Source organism: Pan paniscus, chromosome 18 (genome assembly GCF_029289425.2).
Source record: "Pan paniscus chromosome 18, NHGRI_mPanPan1-v2.0_pri, whole genome shotgun sequence".
NCBI lineage: Eukaryota > Metazoa > Chordata > Mammalia > Primates > Hominidae > Pan > Pan paniscus.
In genome coordinates, this window is record NC_073267.2 from 34,635,975 (window position 1) to 34,657,012 (window position 21,038).

At 48.1% G+C, this 21,038-nt stretch overlaps 2 protein-coding genes across 3 annotated transcripts; both read right to left on the reverse strand.

The window, feature by feature from the left end:
- Positions 1-247: 247 nt before the first annotated feature.
- Positions 248-7,866, reverse strand: LOC100974033 (cytochrome c oxidase subunit 6A2, mitochondrial). 2 transcript variants are annotated; one of them, XM_063597573.1, is made up of 3 exons: positions 3,478-7,866; positions 558-694; positions 248-391 (listed from the first exon to the last, which is right to left on the reverse strand). In XM_063597573.1, exons 1-3 carry the CDS (start codon positions 3,506-3,508, stop codon positions 308-310), a joined length of 252 nt encoding a protein of 83 aa, XP_063453643.1. In that variant the 5' UTR covers positions 3,509-7,866; the 3' UTR covers positions 248-307. The 2 variants fall into 2 exon arrangements, with proteins under 2 accessions (XP_063453643.1, XP_034795900.1); XM_034940009.3 differs by lacking the exon at positions 3,478-7,866 and adding an exon at positions 796-1,202.
- A 152-nt stretch (positions 7,867-8,018) lies between these two features.
- Positions 8,019-9,418, reverse strand: ZNF843 (zinc finger protein 843). The gene is given in 2 exon segments (XM_063597572.1): positions 8,019-8,995; positions 8,997-9,418. Coding segments are annotated over 2 exon segments (1,044 nt in total). The 3' UTR covers positions 8,019-8,373.
- Between the last annotated feature and the right edge of the window lie 11,620 nt (positions 9,419-21,038).

Genomic DNA, 21,038 nt, shown 5'->3' on the forward strand with positions numbered 1-21,038 from the left:
AGAGCCCTAATTATTAATAGGGGTGTGTGAGAGAGAGGCCTCATTATTACCAGGTGAGAGACAGGGAGCTGGGATCGCCTACCTGTGAGTGGAGGAGGCTCCCTCGAGCACCTCCGTATCAGCGGCGTGGGAAAAGCACGTGGAGCGCCCACCGCGCTAGGCGCATGCGCGGAGCAGGAGCGCTTACCAAGCTGGGCGCATGCGCGGAGCGGGCGCCTCTGGGCGCGCTCCCCGCGGCCCCGCCCTCCCCACAGAGCCGCAGACTCGAAGCTTCACACCTTTATTGTGCCCGGGGGCGTCCGGGGCCTCAGGGGTGTTCGTAGCCCGTGGGCAGAGGGTTCACGTGGCTATTGTGGAACAGAGTGTGGTTGCCGTCCCCCCAGGGGTAGGGCTGTGGAGAGAGCGGGGGAGGGAGCGCGCGTATGCGCCGTGAGTCCGGAGTCCGCGCCCCGCCCCGCGCGCCCCGCGCGCACCCCCCCTCAGCACCCCCCCGCCCCCTCAGCACCCCCCCCGCCCCCGCAGCACCCCCGTGCCGCCCGCGCGCCCGTCCCGCGTACCTTGGTGCGGATGCGGAGGTGTTGGTAGGGACGGAACTCGGGGCGCGGGCGGTGGCCCGAGTGGAGATAGGAGTTGAAGGTGCAGAGGGCCACGCTGGGCAGCGCCAGCACGAAGGTCAGCAGACGCCAGGTGCGAGCTGCGGACGGAGCGGGGTGAGCGCGGCGGTCCTGGGGCGGCGGGCCCGGGAACAGGTGGGCAGGGTAGCGGAGCCCCGGGATCCGCCCGCTCCCCACTCACCTCCTGCTCCTCCGTGGCCTCCTTTGGCAGCGCTGGCCAAGCCCCGGGTCAGGGGCCTCAGAGGCAAAGCCATGGTGGTGCGGGGAGCCGGGAACCAGCGCTGTCCTCGCTCCCTTTCCTGGGGCCTGGGGTCACCTCCCCTCTCTGGGCCAATCACCTGTTGAGTCTGGAGCACTGGCGGCTATTCTTAGGGGTTTCTATATTTAAAATGGGGCCTGACTGGCTTGAGGTCATCTCCAGACAGCTGTTGTCCTGTGCCTCTTATTTTGGCAAGGAGGCATTTAAGTACAATATGCCATTCTTTTTATATAGTTGCAGGGAAACTATTTTGTTCCCTATTCTATGCCTGGTGGCTGGCACACAGTTGGGCTTTAATAAATATTTGTAGAATGAATTAAGTGTCTTTTTGAGTCTCAGTGTTTTCAGCTGTAAAATGTATAATAATTCGTACCTTAAAAGATTTTTTAAATAATGGAGATGGGGATCTCACTATATTGTCCAGGCTGGTGTGGAACTCTTGAGCTCACGTGATCCTCCCGCCTCAGCCTCCCACAGTGCTGGGATTACAGGCATGAGCCACTACACGGCCCTTACATCATTTTTATGAAGTTTATGTAAGGTAGGAATGTGTCAACCTGGATTTTGGCAGGTAACAGTAGTTCAGTATATGTATTAGTCACAGTTCTTTGCAAAGAACGGAACTCTCTCTTACTAGTTTTAGAAGATAAGTAATTGAGAATCTTAGGTAGCTTACTATGTCTGGTATAGCCAGAGATGCCTACAGTCTGCACAGTCATAAACAAGTCATTCCGTTGGCCAGCTGCAGTGACACCCCCACAGCTCACACTGCTGGACCCTGGATGCCAAAAGCTTCATTAAGGCTGCCCTGGAAAGCCAGAATTTTCCACCCTCATCCTCTCTTGAAAACAGATTCTTCATGAAACCTGTATCCTGGGTCGCTCTTTTCTGAAAGAATTATGTGATTGCACCAACTGGCAACCCCTAGGTCCCCCAGCTGCAGGAGGGGATGGGAAACTGAGCTCTGGATTCTGCCTTAGGGAGGCAGGAATTGTAGGGAAAATCTCCATGTCTAGGATGAGTATTCAAAAGGTTCCAGGCAGCCACAAGCCTGACAGGTGTCTACTGCAAAGTGCATTATTTCAATCTGAAAAATATGACTAGTTGGAGAAAGCAAGCCTAGACAGGGCTGGTGTGAACCCTCTATCAAAGCAGGTCACAAGAAAGCCACAAGACCAGGCAGGGATGACATCTGCCTGTTCTGTCCTCAGCAACGGGCAGGGACCTTGGCATGAAGGTGTTCTAAAAATATGTATGTAATGAATGCTTGAACCTTGTTACTTTGGTTAACCCTACAGCAATGCCTTTTCAGAATTACAATCCAATAGGAAGCTTCTAGCTTTGATCAAGGGCTGATGTACTAATATGAACTTAATATACAAAAGAAGAATGAATTATATAGACATATAATCTGAATTTAATATATAAAAGAAAAACGAGGAAGATACATTTTCAAGAAGGGGCTCTATACCTGTTTCTCATTGGTAATAAACTGAACAGTATGTTCCACCCAACTTTAAGCTGCTGCTATTACTTTTTTAAAAAAATAACCTCCTTGAGCAGTCAAATGTTATACGGTGTTACAAAAATTATTCCTGAGCTCTCACTGAGCTATAATAGAATTCTTCCTACAGTTTTTTCCCCAGCTGGACTTTGGCATTGTTGCAGAGAAGATGGGGCCCTATTCCAGTTAAAGATACCTGGCATCTCCCTCTACACATAGCCCCCTCCCTACGTATATAAGATAATGGCTCCTGGAGAAAACAGACATGAAGACAGGTATTTTTACTTGACAAAGTTCTAGAGGCCTGGCATAGTGGCCCACGCTTGTAATCCCAACACTTTTGGGAGAATGAGGGGGGCGGATCACTTGAGGTCAAGAGTTTGAGTCCTGCCTGGCCAACATGGTGAAACCCCATTTCTACTAAAAATACAAAAATTAGCTGGGTGTGGTGGCCTGTGCCTGTAATCCCAGCTACTCGGGAGGCTGAGGCAGGAGAATCGCTTGATCCCAGGAGGTGGAGGTTGTAGTGAGCCAAGATTGTGCCACTGCACTTCAGCCTGGGCGACAGAGTAAGACTCTCTCAAGAAAAAAAAAGAGAAGGAAAAAAGGAAGAAAAGGTTCTAGGTTTCTTTTCTCCCCTAAATGGCCCCTCAGAGTTTTTCTGGTTGCTGCCAAACAATTCCCTGGGAATTCCCATCCCTTTGTTCTCAGCTTGGGAGCCCCTGTGGAGAGGTTTTCTTGCTGGGATGTCAAGAACGCCCTGAGGAGGGCCACTTCTGTCCTGGGCTGCTGTCACCATCACGAGGTGCACTTGCCCAGGTACCCAGAGACCTCCGCTCAGGTGGTCTGTGCTTTTCTGGGCCTGTCACCATCTTACCTGCCTCTCTAGAGGGTGTGCAGAGCTGTCTCTTCCAGGCTGTGCACTCACCATTGTTTCTGTAAGTTCTCACTCACACAGTGAGAACTGTGTGTAACCTGTTACACTGTGTGTAACTGTGTGTAACAGGTTACACTGTGTGTAACCTGGCTGCTGCCAACACTTTCAGTTTCTAGAGGTTTAATTTTTCCTCCACTTTAGGCAGAGGGAAGAACAAACTCACCAGGTGCTAAATAAACCCCGGAGGGCAGCATCTCAGCGTCTGTTCAGAGTATCTCAGCTGTTGGTGGTGAAGGAGGTGGAGGCATGACTCAGGGTCAGTTTCTCTTGTGCCTTCTTCCTGGGATGCTGCATACCATGACCACATTTTCTAAAGCAAAGATTGATTACATGTGATCTACTAAGTATAAATGTTTATGGGGGCCCTAGGGACAGCGTATTTGAAATTAGAATTGTCCTGGAAAAACAACTGTATGGTGATACAGGACATGGGTTAGCTAGAACGAACAGGTACAGAGAGATGGAGCTCAGACAGCATTGGGGTGGGGTCCAGTGGCAACAGGGACATAGACTCTAAATAAATGGGGCTCTGAGCTCCCTCTGCACTTGGGAGGGGCCAGTGGCTATGTAATAGTGGATGTCTACTGTTTTGTGTCATATGACCAATATATCTATGCCTTCTTTTCTGATACTGACACACACACCCCTGCCCCCCTTATTCTCAGTTCAAGTTCAAGTGGGGTTGACTCCCTCCTCTAGCTCCAAGAAGGGCCACATGATCCAGGCCTACCCAATCAGAGCATTCTATTCTCCAGGCCATAGTGATTTTTTTTTTTTTTTTTGAGACAGAGTCTCACTCTGTCCCCCAAGCTGGAGTGCAGTGGTGCAGTCTTGGCACACTGCAACCCCTGTCTCCCATGTTCAAGTGATTATTCAGCCTCAGCCTCCTGAGTAGCTGGGATTACAGGTGCACACCACCATGCTTGGCTACTTTTTTGTATTTTTAGTAGAGATGGGGTTTCACCATGTTGGCCAGGCTGGTCTCGAACTTCTGGCCTCAAGTGATCTGCCTGCCTCGGCCTCCCAAAGTGCTGGGATTACAGGCGTGAGCCACCCCACCTGGCCGTAGTGATTGTTTTTTGTGTTTTGTTTTGAGACAGAGTCTGGCTCTGTCACCCAGGCTGGAGTGCAGTGGTGTGTTCATAGCTCACTGCAGCCTCGAACTCCTGGGCTCAAGCATTCCTCCTATGTCAGCCTACCAAGTAGCTGGGATTATAGGCACAAACCACTATGCTCAGCTAATTTTTAAATTTTTTGTAGAGATGGGTCTCACTGTGTTGCCCAGGCTGGGATGATTATTGTAGGGAGGGGCACAAGTCCATGAGTTCCAATTTTCAGGCCTGTCTCTTGGACTGTTGAAACACAATTATACTTCAACTGGACTTGGAGCTGCTGGAGCCTCAGGCTGGGGCCTTCAATTGAAGCCAATATTGAAGCCATTTTCAGAGCAGACCTGAAAAATGGGAGATCTAGCCTTGTTAATATTATGTGAATCCCTGAGTCAAGATGTGCCGGAATTGAGAAAGAGCTGAACTCTTAAGACTTTTCAGTTATGTGAAATAACAAATCCCCTATTCGTAAAAGCCAGTTAGAAATGGGGCTTTAAGTCCTAATTTATTGTTAAACATTTTTTATGAAGCTATACCACATCTCTAAAATTTTACCAGCACATTTCTGATTTCTGTTCCTCTGTACTGTGATCCATATTTTATTGAAGTTTTGGGGCTTCTTTTGTAGAAATGGTAGAAATGTATTTAATAAACATTCTGGAGTATGCATGCCTTTAATGAATTAAACCTCATAGGCACTTGATATGAAGGGATTTAATGTTTGTGAAAATGAAGTGAGACAAATAAATTACACATTGAGATACAGCCCAAGTTGCTAAATGTTTAAAGGTTGAGGCTGTAATTTTATTTTCTTCCATTTCATAGTAGTGTAGTGACACATCACTATACATCTCTACACTGTGACTTGATTTCTCCCGAATCTGTGTCTGATGCTGGGAACACTGATGTTCTGGCTGAATCCATGACACTTGCACACTTGTGCTCAGTTTGCCTCATGACTGGGGTCACTCCAGCCAAGGCTGCAAACTAGGACAGAGTTTGAAACTGGTGCTCCCCTGCGAGACCTTTACTTCACATATTACGGAACCAGGACCACTAGGCCAGCTGGTCTATAAAGAGCTCCTAAAATGGCAACCTATTAATCTCAGATTTTTTTTTTAGACGGAGTCTCACTGTGTCGCCCAGGCTAGAGTGCAGTGGTGCGATCTCAGCTCACTGCAGCCTCAGCCTCCTGAGTAGCTGGAATTGTAGATGTGCGCCATCACGCCCAGCTAATTTTTGCATTTTTAGTAGAGATGGGGTTTCACTATAATCTCACCATCTGAAATTATGGCCAGACTGGTCTTGAACTCCTGACTTCAGGTGATCCATCTGCCTCAGCCTCCCAAAGTGTTGGGATTACCAGCGTGAGCTACCGTGCCTGACCATAATCTCAGATATTTTCTAAACCAGTATTTTGCCACCAGTAAATGCTGATTATTAAAAATACACTCAAAGGCCTTTTTGTCCTATGACTGATGCTGCTGAAAATTTGATGTAACCGTCTTGGCAATTTGTGGTAATCTCATTTCTACAAATGTGTGGAGGAGATGCACGAGACCCGAGTAAATAATATTGTTTTCAGTTGCTTTTTTCTGTTATCACTATAGACATAACCATGGAATCATCGAATGACAGGCACAATAACCAGGAAGACATAGATTGATTGGGTGGGGTCACCTTCATAGTCACCTTGGCTAACTTTCCAATTATGTACACATTGTATCTTGGGAGGACAACAAGGATGAAAGAAACCCAAGTTTTAGCATAGAATACTTGAGCAGCTGGAAGTGGTTCCTTCACATAAGTAATATTAATTGAGCACCCACTGTGAGCCAGGCCCTGCACCAGGGTCTCTGCTCTCGTGGAGCTCAGTCTGCTGGGGAGATAGACAGGTTACCAGACAGACATGCCCTATGTTCTTAATGCCACTGGAGCACTCACCACATCAGGTGTGACACGAGAGGTGGGGCAGTCTCTAAGTGGAAGTGGGGCTCATATGAATGAGTAGGGCAAGTCTGGGAGACAGAAAAGGGGAAAGGTCATTTTGGGCAGTGGAAAGAAATAAATCAAGTGCAAAGACACAGAGGTGCAGGAGGCCCTGGCCAGCAAAGGCACAGAGGTCAGGCGAAGCCCAATGGAGAAGCATGCATGCCATGCTAAAGCATTTGAACCCTGTTCTGTAGGCCCTGCTGGGGTCAGCGGAGGGGGTGGAGGGGTGGGAGTGGCAGGCAGGAGATCCTTTCGGGCAGGAGACTGACATCAGATTTAGTGTTGGAGTCTGGAGTCTGAGGGAGGAATCTATAATAACTGGTAGGTTCTATGGATGCTGAACCAGAATGCAGAGGCAGGAAGCAGGGGAGATTGGCTAGGAGTCTTCTGCAACAGTCCAGGCTCATGATGACAGGACTTGCACCTGTGAGAGAGCACAGGCCACAGAGGGCACGGGGTGCTGTCGAAAAACTCTTCTGAGGTACAGCAAGTAGACGGCAGTGCCTGATACTACTTGGATTGGGAGAAAGAGGCATCAAGGATTGAGGTAGCAAGCTTGGAACCGAACCAGTAATGCTACCACAGACGTTCATGCAGTTTAAATTCTCATAGGGTAACTTTTTTTCCTCACTCTAATAGCACATCGTTAAGACAACCAACAAGCTTTTTTTTTTTTTTTTGATTCGGAGTCTCGCTGTCGCCCAGGCTGGAGTGCAGTGGCGCGATCTCGGCTCACTGCAAGCTCTGCCTCCCGGGTTCACGCCATTCGCCATTCTCCCGCCTCAGCCTCCAGCTTGGCTGGGACTACAGGAGCCCGCCACCATGCCCGGCTAATTTTTTTGTATTTTTTTTAGTAGGGACGGGGTATCACCGTGTTAGCCAGGATGGTCTCGATCTCCTGACCTCGTGATCCGCCCTCCTCCGCCTCCCAAAGTGCTGGGATTACAGGCGTGAGCCACCGCGCCCAGCCGACAACCAACAAACACGTTTAAAAATACTTATCTAAAAAGCACAAGAGAGGCTGGGTGCGGTGGCTCATGCCTATAATCCCAGCACTTTGGGAGGCTGAGGTGGGCGGATCACCTGAGGTCAGGAGTTCGAGACCAGCCTGGCCAGCATGGTCAAACCCCCTCTCCACTAAAAATACAAAAATTAGCTGGGCGTGGTGGTGGGCGCCTGTAATCCCAGCTACTCAGGAGGCTGAGGTAGAAGAATCGCTTGAACCCGGGAGATGGAGGTTGCAGTGAGCAGAGATCATGCCACTGCACTGCAGCCTAGGCAAAAGAGCACGATTCCGTCTCAAGAAAAAAAAAAGGAGAGAGAAATAATATTAATCACTAATATTAAGATAACACAATATTATTCCTGTCCACACCAAGAATATACCTTGTATATTGTTACTTCGATAATATACCTTTGCCTACTACCTACCTAAATCCTTTTGTTATTTTAGTTATTTTAGAGAGACAGGGTCTCACTCTGTCTCTCACGCTGGGGTGCAGTGGCCTGATCATAGCTCACTGCAGCCTTGAACTCTCCAACTCAAGCGATCCTTCCGCCTCGCCCTCCTGAGTAGCTGGGACTACAGGCCAGCGCCACCACACCAGCTCGTTTTATTTTTATTTCACAGAGATGCGGTCTCGCTAGGCTGCCCAGGCTAGTCTCAAATTCTTCGGGCTCACGCGATCCTCCCACCTCGGTCTCTTAAAGCGCTGGGATTACAGGTGTGAGTCACCGCCCGCAGCCGCACCTGCCTAAATCCCTTAATGTATAAGGGAAAGGAGTGAGAATTCAGGGGAAAAAAACAGACAAAATAGCCCCCAGCACTTCTGAGAAAGATCTGCCATACAGAAAAGCCGTCCTGAGCGGGTCTGTGTGGAGGGAGGGGACTGCATCTCAGATCCACAGTCCACCGGCGGCTGCAACAATTCCACCCAGGGCTGCAGCACGCTGGTTCTTCAGTGTCGGGCCAGGTTGGACCTCCGGCTGGAGGCCTTCCACACCGGAAACACTGGTAGGGCTCCTCTCCAGTGTGGGTTCGAGGGCGGCGGAGGAGCTCGGCACTGTCGCTGAAGCCTGGCCCTGGCCTCGCCGAGCGGTCGGGCCGCTCTGTGCTGCGAGGCCTTCCGGGCTGGCTCAGGGTAGCCTGGGGCCTGAACCGCCTCCCGCGAGTCCCGTCCCGCGCTCGCACAGCTTCTGGGCCCCATCGCCCCCTCCTGCTGAGCTGCCGGCTGGGTGGCTGGCGGAACCTGGGCAACTTCCAGGCCTCCCGGAGGCACTGCAGGCACTGCAGGAAGGCCGGATGGAACCAGAGGCTGGAGACTGAGTGGGGGGCCAGGATAAAGGAAGGGAGGTCGGGGCAGGAGTGTGGATGGGGGCAGATGTTGAAGGAAGGACCCGGGGCTCCCACAGGGCCGGAGCCCGGAGGTGCTGTCCGGGGCGACTGAGCTGGGTGCGAGGCTGACGCTCTCCACGCTCCCACCCCTGCAGGTCTTCTCCCCTGGGTGCGGAAGGACGCGCTGGGAGAGGGAGGTCTTCTCATTGACACTGTCACCGCAGCTGCAGCAGCAGAAGGGACACTCTCCTGTGTGAATTCGCTGGTGGCCGATCAGCTTCCACCGGTCCCCAAAAACCTGCTGGTACTGGGGACAGACGCAGGGCTTCGGCCAGTGTGTGCTCCTTGGTGAGCCAGCAGCAGAGCTGGCCGCTAAACCCTTGCCGCACTCCCGCAGACGAATGGCTTCTCCCGAGTGGACTCGCTGGTGCTTGATGAGGTTGGAGCGGCCACAGCAGGTCTTGCCGCACTGGGGACAGCGACAAGGTCTCTCGTCAGTCGCTGTGGACCCGCCAGTGCTGGAGGAGGGATGCGCTCTGAGTAAAACCCCTCCCGCAGGCCTTGCACTTGCAGGGCTGACGGCCCTGGGTGAATCTGCCGGTGCTGCAGCAGGAAGGAGCTCTGGCTGAAACGCTTTCCACAGTCAGGGCAAAGGGGAGGCTTCTCATGAGCAGGGCTTCGGAGATGACCGCTCAGGGAGTAAGTGTACGGGAGGCTTTGCCGCACTTGGCGCAGCTGTGGGGCCTCTGCCGCACTCAGGCTTCCCGTGGCCACGAGCTCACAGTCTGGGAGCAGCACCCGGCCCCAGGCCTCGGGGGCTGTCTGGAGAGTTCTCTAATGTAAGACGCTGGGCAATGTCATCTGAAGATGTTTCTTGAGGCTCTCGGGCATGTCCCTGGGTGTTCCCCATCACTAAGTCCATCCTCTTGGATACGCTGGTCCTCACTGCCGTGTCCAGTTCCTGCGGAAGGAAAGATTTCAGATCCCAGAGCCATCATTCTCTCTAGAGGGAGAGAAAACCACAGAAAAATTTTACTACAAACTGCAAAGGAGACTTTGCTTTCAGAATCCTATAATCAATGCTTCTTTATTACTATTTTACGTTTTCTTTCCTTCGTCTTCTTCTTTTTTTTTTTTTTTTAAAGACAGGGTCTATTTCTGTTGCCCAGGCTGGAATGCAGTAGTATGATCTCTGATTACTGCAACCTTTTCCTCTCTGGCTCAAGTGATCCTCCCACTTCAGTCTCTCAAGTAGCTGGGACTGTAGTTGCACACCACTAGGCCCAGCATTTTTTTTTTTTTTTTTTTTTTTTGGTAGAAGCTGGTTTTTATCATGTTGCCCAAGCTGCTCTCAAACTCCTGGGCTCAAGCGGTTGGCCCACCTGGGCCACCCAAAGTGCTGGGATTGCAAGCATGAGCTACCATGCCCGGCTTCCTATAATCAATGCTTTTTTTTTTTTTGAGAGGGAGTCTTGCTCTGTCACCCAGGCTGGAGTGCAGTGGTGCTATCTATGTCGGCTCACTGCAACCTCTGCCACCCGGGTTCAAGTGATTCTCCTGCCTCAGCCTCCTGAGTAGCTGGGATTACAGGCACCTGCCACCATGGCCGGCTAATTTTCTTTTGTATTTTAGTAGAGACAGGATTTCACCATGTTTTTCAGGCTGGTCTCAAACTCCTGAGCTCGTGATCCACCCACCTTAGCCTCCCAAAGTGCTGGGATTACAGGCGTGAGCCACTGCACATGGCCAATCCATGCTTCTTAATAGTAAGATTTATTTTAAAATTTGGATTGGGGTTATAAGACTTTCAGTAGTCTTGGATATTACCATCTTTATCCTGAATGAAAGTGTAGCAAGAGGCTGGGCACAGTGGCTCATGCCTATATTCCTAGCACTTTGGGAGGCTGAGGCCAGAGGATCCTTGAGCCCAGGAGACTAACCTGGGCAATAAAGCAAGACCCTGTCTGTATTAAAATTACAAAAGCGTGGTAAGGATCATTTCCTCATTAACCTTGAACATCCAAACACAAACCATCAAAAAGAATCAACTTCAGAAAGACATTATTGCTTTATTGGTTAAGGTGATTAAAAGAAGGGGGCCCCTCAGGCCACAAAGATAATTAACTGATTGTCACAAACCATATTGAAACTCTTTTTTAAAAAGGGTATAGATAACTTTTAATTTACAATTTTAACAAAGTAGCCAAGAGTAGAGCTTGCAATAGGACTAGAAAGTATTCCAGTGGCTCATATATAAGTGGGCTAATTTTATCTATTTTTAGGCCTATTAGGCCTGTCAGTCTGGATTTTCCATTACTTGGAAATGGGGACTGGGGAACAGATGCTTCTGGCCACTCAGCCCTGGCTTGATCCTTGGGTCTCATCTCTCTCTCTCTCCCCGTTTGTGCTTCACCTCTCAGCGGATACTTGGCTCTTATCTCAGGACCTGACCTCCCACTGAGCTCCAAGCCTGCAAAGCATGCTGCCACCCAGGTATTTCCCCCTTAACATCCTGCCATCACTTCAAATTTAATACCCCTATGCCAAAAAATCACTGACTCCTAATTTCACTTTTGTTGGTGGCACCAGTTTTATTCTCTTGGACACCTAAGCTCAAAAACAGTGGAACTTCTTTTGACTCATCGCTCTCCTTCCTTCCCTAGAAGTGAGCTACCATTTAAAAGTGATGTGCTCATTCTCAGCAAACTATCCCAAGGACAAAAAAACAAACACCGCATGTTCCCACTCATAGGTGGGAATTGAACAATGAGAACACTTGGACACAGGAAGGGGCCTGTTGTGGGGTGGGGGGAGGGGGGAGGAATAGCATTAGCAGATATACCTAATGTAAATGACGAGTTAATGGGTGCAGCACACCAACATGGCACATGTATACATATGTAACAAACCTGCACATTGTGCACATGTACCCTAAAACTTAAAGTATAATAATACAAAAAAAAGTGATGTGCTATCATCAGTCACCGGGAAATGCAAATTAAAACCACAAGGAGTGCCCTTATGCACCCACTAAAATCGAGCAGACTGAAGGTGCTAACTGTTGCCTGAGGATATGGAGTCTCACACGTTGCTGGGGAAATGTAAAATGGCCTGGGCATTTTGGAAACCAGTTTTGGTTAACAGTAAATTAAATGTACACTTACCACATGACTCAATAATTCTACTCTTAGGATTTACTCAAGGAAAATAAAAACATATGTCCACACAAAGACTTTTTCACAAATGTGCATATCAGCTTTATTCATAATAGGCATAAGCTAGAAACATCCAAATGTCCATCAATGGGTGGAAGAATAAAGTGTGGTTTACTCATGTAACAGAATACTAGCAACAAAGAGGAACTGCTGTTACCTGCAAGCAATGGATGAATCTCAAAATTATGTTAAACCAGAGAAGCCAGACACAAGAGAATACATACTATATGATTCAATTTCTGTGAAATTCTATTTCTACAAAAAGCAAAACTTACTCATAGGGGCAGAAAGTAGACCAGTGGTTCTCTGGGGCTGGGTCAGGGAGAGAGCAGCTGACTGCATGGGGCATGAGAGGGTGATGGCAAAGTTCTGTACCCTGAATGTGATGATGGTTATGCCCGTGTACACATTCACCAAAAACCAGCAACCTGTACACTTAAAATGGGTGTGTTTTATATATAACTTATACTTCAGTAAGTGTCAGCACAGATAGGCTAAGCTTCTTCTGAGATGTAACACAGGTAGACAGGAGTATCAGTGCTGACTGGCCAACTATCTTTAAAATATTTTATTAAGCTATAAATAATACGGAGTTGAAATAGCCAGGACTTACAGTGTACTTACTACGTGCCAGGTACTATTCTAAGAGTTTCCACATATTGGTTAGACCTCACAACAACTCTCCAAGATACTAACGATTACCCCATTTTACAGATGAAGAAACTGAGGCATAGAAAGTTTAAGTAATTTAGAAAAGCCATATATACGGTAAAAAAATTTTTGGCTCCAGGGAGCTTCCTCTGAACTACTATGCCACAATACTTCTCATTAGGACAATTTTGAAATAGACACACTCCTTCCTCCATAATTTCATCTCCTCTACAAAAAATATTTTCACGTTTGCATATTTTATTCAGGCTTTGCCAACATGCATATGCATTTTAACTACTCCATAATCATAGTTTAGACACAGAGCAAGAGGAAGCCATTCCAAGCAACAGACGAGTCTAATTTTGCTCTCTGAAAAATAAGCATTTTTTTAACTTATGAACATTTCTCATTCATTCACATTCTTTCATAATGATCTATTTTAATGGCTTTGTTTGAAATACCATATTATATTGTATTCATTTCCTTTATTATTGGAATAGATCATTAGTAGAGATAATGCTGTAATGAGCATCTTCATGGAATGCACAGAGCTTATTTTTTTTCCATGTGGAATCTTTTATGTAGGAATCATTCCCAGGAGCGCAGCTGCTGCCCCATATAAGAAAGGGCCTCTGGCCTCGATAAAGCAGCAGCTCTTATACCAGTATGAATGAGCTACTGTTCAATTTGCTAGTGCCTGAGACTGGTCCAGACTCCAGCCCATTCATGGTCTTGAGGGCCCTAGGAAGACCACAGCAATTCCCGCAGCTCTCCTTTGGGAGTCAGGGGGACCTGTTACCAAAATCAGTCCTTGTGCCAATTAAAAGTACCACAGGCTGCCAGAAATTTCCATCTAGTTTTCTACTATCACTCAACATTCTTCCTGTGACTATAACTCCTCTCCTACATTCCCTGTCATCAGCCTTGCCCAGGCTTTCCTAATCTCATCCCTAGATGAGTGTGTTTTCCAGTTGGCCTTTTGTGATTTGATTCCCCTCTCTTCCAATGGATGATCTGACACAAGGGCTGTCAAGCATGCTTGTTACTGTAGGGCAGTGTTTACTGTTTTCACAGCATGGAACCCACAGAAAATGTTACAATATGAGTAACTCACAGGGATAAAGGGTTGAGATTGCTCCCTACTGAAGGTGCCCGGCCCAGTGCTTCGGGCCACCCTAGGCCCTACCTACCTTCCTCAGGGGTTAAAGCAGTGGTTCTCAGTGCTAGCTGCACATTAGGATTACCTGGGAGCTTTCAAAATTATTTTGCCTGTGCTGCACCCAGGAGTAACAACATACAGCCAAGGTTAAGAACCTTTTTAGCTAAATGGTTATCTGTTTATCCTCAGTTACCGCCACAGCTTATCCTTCTACTACAGTGCCTCCTGAGTAATGGGCACACCGTACAGTATTATTATTGATTATTATTAGTATTAGAGACAGGCTCTCCCTCTATCATCCAGGCTGGAGTGCAGTGGCACCATCATGGCTCACTGCAGCCTCGACCTCCTGGGCTCAAGCGGTCCTCCCTCAGCCTCCTGAGTAGCTGGGATCACAGGTGTGCACCACCACACCTGGCTAATTTTTTTTTTTTTTAAATAATTAGTGTAGACAGGATCTCATTGTTGCCTACGCTACTCTCCAACTCTTGGGCTCAAGCGATCCTCCCGCCTTGGCTTCCCGAAGTGCTGGGATTACAGACGTGAGCCGCAGCGCCCGGCAGAATACAGAAGTAATAAACTAAGGTCAAAGCCATGTACTGAGGTGTTCAAGGCTCTGAACTGCTGGACTCAATGTCACAAGATAAATTTTAACCTCACCAAACCCTCTCAGCTTAAGAGTATCTGCTAAGTTCTGAGAAAGCAAACGGGGCGTGTGAAAAGATGGGTGTTCATGCCTGTGTGTATGTGGGGTCGGTGATGCGGTTAAGGACAGAACCCAGGGGAGGACTCCGGGACGGGGGAGGCGGCTGAGATTTTAAGGCGGGCCGGGTGTGCTGCAGCCAGCACTGCCGGAGAATCGCTGGGAAACGGCTCCAGCAGGAGAATGGAGGGTGGACGGCCGGCCACAAAGGCGGTGGAGGTGCTGGCCCGCCCCTTCCCTCCTGATAACACCGACGTGCGTGTGGGGTCCACGGAACGCCCCACCAAGCCTCGCCTGGCGCGGGGTCGAGGGGCTCGGCGGAGGCGCGTGTTCAGGTGGAGGCGGTGGGCCCGGGCTGCGGCCCTTCGCTCGATTTTATTTATTTATTTATTTATTTATTTATTTATTTATTTATTTTTGAGAGGGAGTCTCGCTGTGTTCCCCAGGCTGGAGTGCAGTGGCGAGATCTCGGCTCATTGCAACCCCTGCCTCCCAGGTTCAAGCGATTCTCCTGCCTCAGCCTCCCGAGTAGCTGGGACCACAGGCGTCTGCCACCACGCCCGGCTAATTTTTGCATTTTTAGTAGAGAAGGGATTTCACCATATTGGCCACGCTGGGCTCGAACTCCTGACCTCGTGATCCGCCCGCCTCGGCCTCCCAAAGTGCTGGGATTACGGGCGTGAGCCACCGCGCCCGGCCCCTTCGCTCGCTCTTACCCGGTGAGGTCCCGTGCCCGCGTACCTCCCGCATGACACTTGGGCGTGCGGCCGAGCCGGGAGCGCCCCTGCCCCGCGAGCCGCCCCCGAGAGACACGGCGGATCGGAACCCAGCCGGGCGCGTAGCTCCGGGAAGGGGACGTGGCGAGGACCCGGCAGCCGCGGGGCCTGTGGGGAAACGTGGTCCCCGCAAGGGACCCTGGGAGCTGGAGGCGTCCTGGCTCGGCGTCCGGAGCCCACGGCCCAGGACTAGGATGCCGGGGGTCTCGGGCGTCCTCCCTAACCTCAGTCATAGGGCGCTCCGTATCCAGCCCGCCCTGCTTGCCTCTCGCTTCCCCCAAATACTGCCCCGACCTGTCCCCTGGCCCTCACCAAGACAGGGAGAAACGACCGAGACACTGAGGACTCCGCTAACAGCTGCCTGAGACCCAACCCCTCCACTCCCTGACCAGGATGAGGGAGTCCGCGCCATGCGCATGCACACGCGCGGGCCTCTCCTCCTCCCACCTTTTGCGCGTCTCGCCCGGGAATCGAAGGAAGGGAATGACGGCGCGACGGCGACCCCTAGGGGCGGGAGGAGGCGCTAGGAGCGGGGCTGGGAAGCGCCATGGTGCAGGTTGAACGGGGACATTGGGTCACCGGGATGGGTGGAATTAGGGTAGGGCGAGTGAGGCACTGGCTTCTGGCACAGAATTTAAGGAGACACCCCAAAATTTAGTAATCAGGATACACAGACTGAGCGCAGTGGCTCACGCCTGTAATCCCAACACTTTGGGAGGCCAAGGCGGGAGGACTGCTTGAGGCCAGGAGTTAGGGATCAGCCTGGGCAACAAAGCGAGACCCCCATCTCTACAAAAAAAAATTAAAATTTAGCCAGACTTGGTGGTGGGCGCCTGTGGTCCCAGCTACTCAGGATGCTTAAGTGGGAGGATCACTTGAGCCCAGGAGGTTGAAGCTGCAGTGAGCTATGGTGACACCTCTGCACTCCAGCCTGGGCAACAGAGCAAGACCATGTCTCTTTAAAAAAAAAAAAAAAAAAAAGCCAGACGCGGTGGCTCACGCCTGTAATCCCAGCACTTTGGGAGGGCAAGGGTAGTGGATCAGTTGAGGTCAGGAGTTCGAGACCAGCCTGGCCAACATGGTGAAACTAAAAATACAAAAATTATTCTACTAAAAATACAAAAATTAGCCGGGTGTGGTGGTGCACACCTGTAATCCCAGCTACTTAGGAGACTGAGGCAGGAGAATCGCTTGAAGCCAGGAGGCAGAGGTTGCAGTGAGCCGAGATCATGCCACTGCACTCCAGCCTGGGTGAAAGAGTGAAACCCTGTCTCAAAACAACAACAACAACAACCACCCAAAGTATATTATATGCACACCCTACTGAGTTTGATTCCTGGTTCCACCAGTTAATAGCTGTGGGAGTTTGGGCAGTTTGGTGAATCTAATCTCTGTATCTCAATTTCTTCATCTGTAACATGGCAATAATAACAGCACCTACTTACCTCATAAGGTTGCTGGGAAGATTCAAGGAGATAAGCCAAGTGAAGAGCTTAGCACAATGTCTGGCACATGGTAAGTGTTCAGTGACTGTTAGTCAGTTGGTGGCTATGGCAGCCATCTGCTGAGATAGTTCTCAGTGATCCTACTCCTGGTGTTCACACCCTTTTTAGTCCCTTCCCACAATGCACCAGGGTTGGTCTATGTGACCTGTGGAATACTATAGGAGTTTCTTTCTTTCTCTCTCTCTCATTCTCTTTCTTTCTTTCCTCTCTCTTTCTTTCTTTTTTTGACAGAGTCTTGCTCTATCACCCAGGCTGGAGTGCAGTGGCACGATCTCGGCTCACTGCAACCTCTGCCTCCTGGGTTCAAGTGATTCTCGTGCCTCAGCCTCCCAAGTAGCTGGGATTACACATACGGCCACCACATCTGGCTAAATTTTGTAATTTTAGTAGAGATGGGGTTTTGCCATGTTGGCCAGGCTGGTCTCGAACTCCTGACCTTAGGTGATCCACCCACCTCAGCCTCCCAAAGTGCTGGGATTACATGCATGAGCCACCGTACCTGGCAAGAATTACTTATAATTAGGTTATAAAAGTCACGACAGTGAAAACCTCCCAACTTATTCTGAGGCCAGTATTACCCTACTATCAAAATCAGACAAAGACATCACAAGAAAACTAGAGACTAATATCTCTTATGAATATAGACATAAAAATCCTCAAGAAAATACTGGCAAATAAAATTCAGAAATATATAAAAAGGATAACCAGGTGGGATTTATCCCAGGAATGTACGGTTAGCTTAACTTATGAAAATCAATTAATACACTACATCAATACAATAAAGGAAAACATTATTATTTCAATCGGTGTAAAACCAGCATTTGACAAAATTCAGCACCCTTCATCATAAAAATACTCAGCAAACTAGGAATAGAAGGAAACTCAATTAACGTGATAAAGGGCATCTATGAAAAAACCCACTGCCAACATCATACTCAATGGTGAGAGAATAAAAGCTTTTCCTCTAAGATCAGAAACAAGAAAGGGATGCCCACTTTTGCCACATCTATTCAGCCTTGTACTGGAAGCTCTCACCAGTTCTTGCCTGGAAGCTCTTGCCATGAGGCAAGGAAAAATAAAAAGCAAGCAAATCAGAAAGGAAGAAGTAAAACTATCTCCATTTATAGATGAGGTGATTTTATAGAAAATCCTAAAGAATCTATGAAAAAAACTTTGTTAGAGCTAATAAACAAATTCTGCAAAGCTGTAACAACAAAATCAATACAGAGAAGTCAGTTGTGTTTCTATACTCTTGATATATTCTATATTCTGGTGTAGTCTATTTTCTGCTGCTATAACCATGCCACAGATTGGGTAATTTATAAAGAAAGGAGATTTATTTGGCTCACAGTTCTGCAGGCTTAGAGGTCCAACAGCATGGCACCAGCATCAAGGGTCATCCATGGCAGAAGGTGAAAGTGCTTTGTATTAGTCTGTTTTCACACTGCTGTAAGGAACTACCTGAGACTGGGTAATTTATTTTAAAAAAAAAAAGAAAGAAAGAAAAAAAAGAGGCCAGGCGCAGTGGCTCACGCCTGTAGTCCCAGCACTTTGGGAGGCAAGGTGGGCAGATCACTTGAGATACGGAGTTTGAGACCAGCCTGGCCAACGGTAAAACCCTGTCTCTACAAAAAATTTAGCTGGCTATGGTGGCAGGCACCTGTAATCCCAGCTATTCAGGAGGCTGAGGCAGGATAATTGTTTGAACCTGGGAGGCAGAGGTTGCAGTGAGCTGAGACAGAGCCACTGCACTCCAGCTTCGGTGACAGATTGAAACTCGGTCTCAAAAAAAAAAAAAAAAAAGTTTAATTGACTCACATGGCTGGGGAGGCCTCAGGAAACTTACAATAATGGCAGAAGGTGAAGGGGAAGCAAGGCACATCTTACATGGCAGCAGAAGAGAAAGGGAGAGCAAAGAGGAAGAGCCACACACTTATCAAACAACCAGATCTCCTGAGAATTCGATCATGAGAATAGCAAGGGGGAAGTCCACCCCCATGATTCAGTCACCTCCCACCAGGCCATTCCCCCAACATGTGGGGATTACAATTTGAGACAAGATTTGGGTGGGGACACAGAGCCAAACCATATCAGGCATGCAATCTTGTGAGACGTGAGACACAGAGAGAAATAGCACTGAATTTATCCTTGTATCAGGAGCCTACCCCTGTGATAACTAACTCATTCCCATGATAATGGCATTAATCCACTCATGAGGACAGAACTTTCATGACCTAATCACCTCGTAAAGGCCTCATCTCTTAATATTGTTACAATGGCAATTAAATTTCAACATGAGTTGGAGGGGATGTTCAAACCATAGCACTCTCAATAAAAAATTATACAATAGGCAGGGCGAGGTAGCTCACTCCTATAATCCCAGCACTTTGGGAAGCCAAGGTGGGCGGATTACCTGAGGCAAGGAGTTCGAGACCAGCCCAGCCAACATGGCAGAACACTGTCTCTACTAAAAATACAAAAATTAGCTGGGCATAGTGACACACACCTCTAATCCCAGCTACTCGAGAGGCTGAGGCACAAGAATCCCTTGAACCTGGGAGGCAGAGGTTGCAGTGGGTTGCGATTGTGTCTCTGCACTCCAGCCTCAGCGACAGAGGGAGACTCTGTCTCAAAAAAAAAAAAATTAAAAATTAAAAAAATATATGTATATATACAAGGTAGATATTGAATATCTGCATGCAAAAGAATGAATTTGGATCCCTATATCACAACACATATAAAAGTTAACTCAAATTGAATCATAGAACTAAAAGTTAGGACTCTTAGAATCTTTATAACTTTGAATTAAGCAATGCTTTCTTAGATATGACACCAAAAGCACAAGCAACAAAAGAAAAAAATACAGAAACTGAACACCATCAAAATTGAAACCTCTTGCGCTTCATATGACATTATTCTTTAATTTTTTTCTTTTTCTTTCCAAATACCCAGACGTCAGGGAGATTCACAGGACATTATTAAGAAAAAGAGAAGATAAAAAAGAAAAGAAAAGGAGAAGATAACCCACAGAGCAGGTAAAAATCTTTGCTAATCATATATCTGGTAAGGGATTTGTACCTAGACTGTATAAAGAACTATTGCAACTCAATGATAAAAAAGACAAATAATCCAATTTAAAAATGGAATTAGGCTGGGCACGGTGGCTCACGCCTGTAATCCCAGCACTTTGGGAGGCTGAGGTGGGCGGATCACCTGAGGTCAGGAGTTTGAGAACAGTCTGGACAACATGGTGAAACCCTGTCTCTACTAAAAGTACAAAAATTAGCCGGGCATGGTGGCATGTGCCTGTAATCCCAGCTACTCGGGAGGCTGAGACAGGAGAATCACTTGAACCCGGGAGGCGGAGGTCGCAGTGAGAAGAGATCACGCCACTGCACTCCAGCCTAGGCGAGAGAGCAAGACTCAGTCTCAAAAAAAAAAAAAAAAAAAAAAAAAAAAAAAAAAAAGGAAAGAAAGAAAGAAATTAGTCGAGTGTGGTGGCCTGCACCTCTAGTCCCAGCTACTCGGAAGGCTGAGAATCACTTGAACCATGGAGGCGGAGGCTGCAGTGAGCCGAAATTGTGCCACTGCACTCCTGGGCAACAGAGGAGTCCTTGTCTCAAGAAAAAGAAAGAAAAAGAAAAAAAATTAAATGGGCAAATGACTTGAATAGACAGTTCAAAGAAGTTATATAAATGGCCAATAATTACATGAAAAGATCCTCAACATCATTAGTCCTCAGAAAAATGCAAATCAAAACTACAACGAGGTGCCACATCATACATATTAGGATGGTGATAATAAAAAAGACAGGTAATTACGCCAGTAGTGGCGGCTCATGCCTGTAATCCCATCACTTTGAGAGGCTGAGGTGGGCGAATCACCTGGGCTCAGGAGTTCAAGACCAGCCTGGTGAACGTAAACACACAAAAAATTAGCCAGGCATGGTGGCGGGTGCCTGTAGTCCCAGCTACTCAGGAGGCTGAGGCAGGAGAATCACTTGAACCTGGCAGGTGAAGGCTGCAGTGAGCTGAGATCACGCCACTGCACTCCAGCCTGGGAAACAGATGGAGACTCTATCTCAAATAATAATAACATTATTATTATTTTTAAAAATAATATTTAAAAAACATTAAAAAATTTTTTTAAATAATATTTTTAAAAATGATATTTTTTAAATGATAATATTTACAGGCAGTGGCTCACACTTGTAATCCCAGCACTTTGGGAGGCCGAGGTGGGCGGATCACCTGAGGTCAGGAGTTTGAGACCAGCCTGG

Coding starts and splice junctions, on each gene's coding strand:
- LOC100974033 (XM_034940009.3), bottom strand. CDS start 868: ATGGCTTTGCCTCTGAGGCCCCTGACCCGGGGCTTGGCCAGCGCTGCC. Junction 695..795: donor AGGCCACGGAGGAGCAGGAG/GTGAGTGGGGAG, acceptor CTCCGTCCGCAG/CTCGCACCTGGCGTCTGCTG. Junction 392..557: donor ACCTCCGCATCCGCACCAAG/GTACGCGGGACG, acceptor CTCTCTCCACAG/CCCTACCCCTGGGGGGACGG.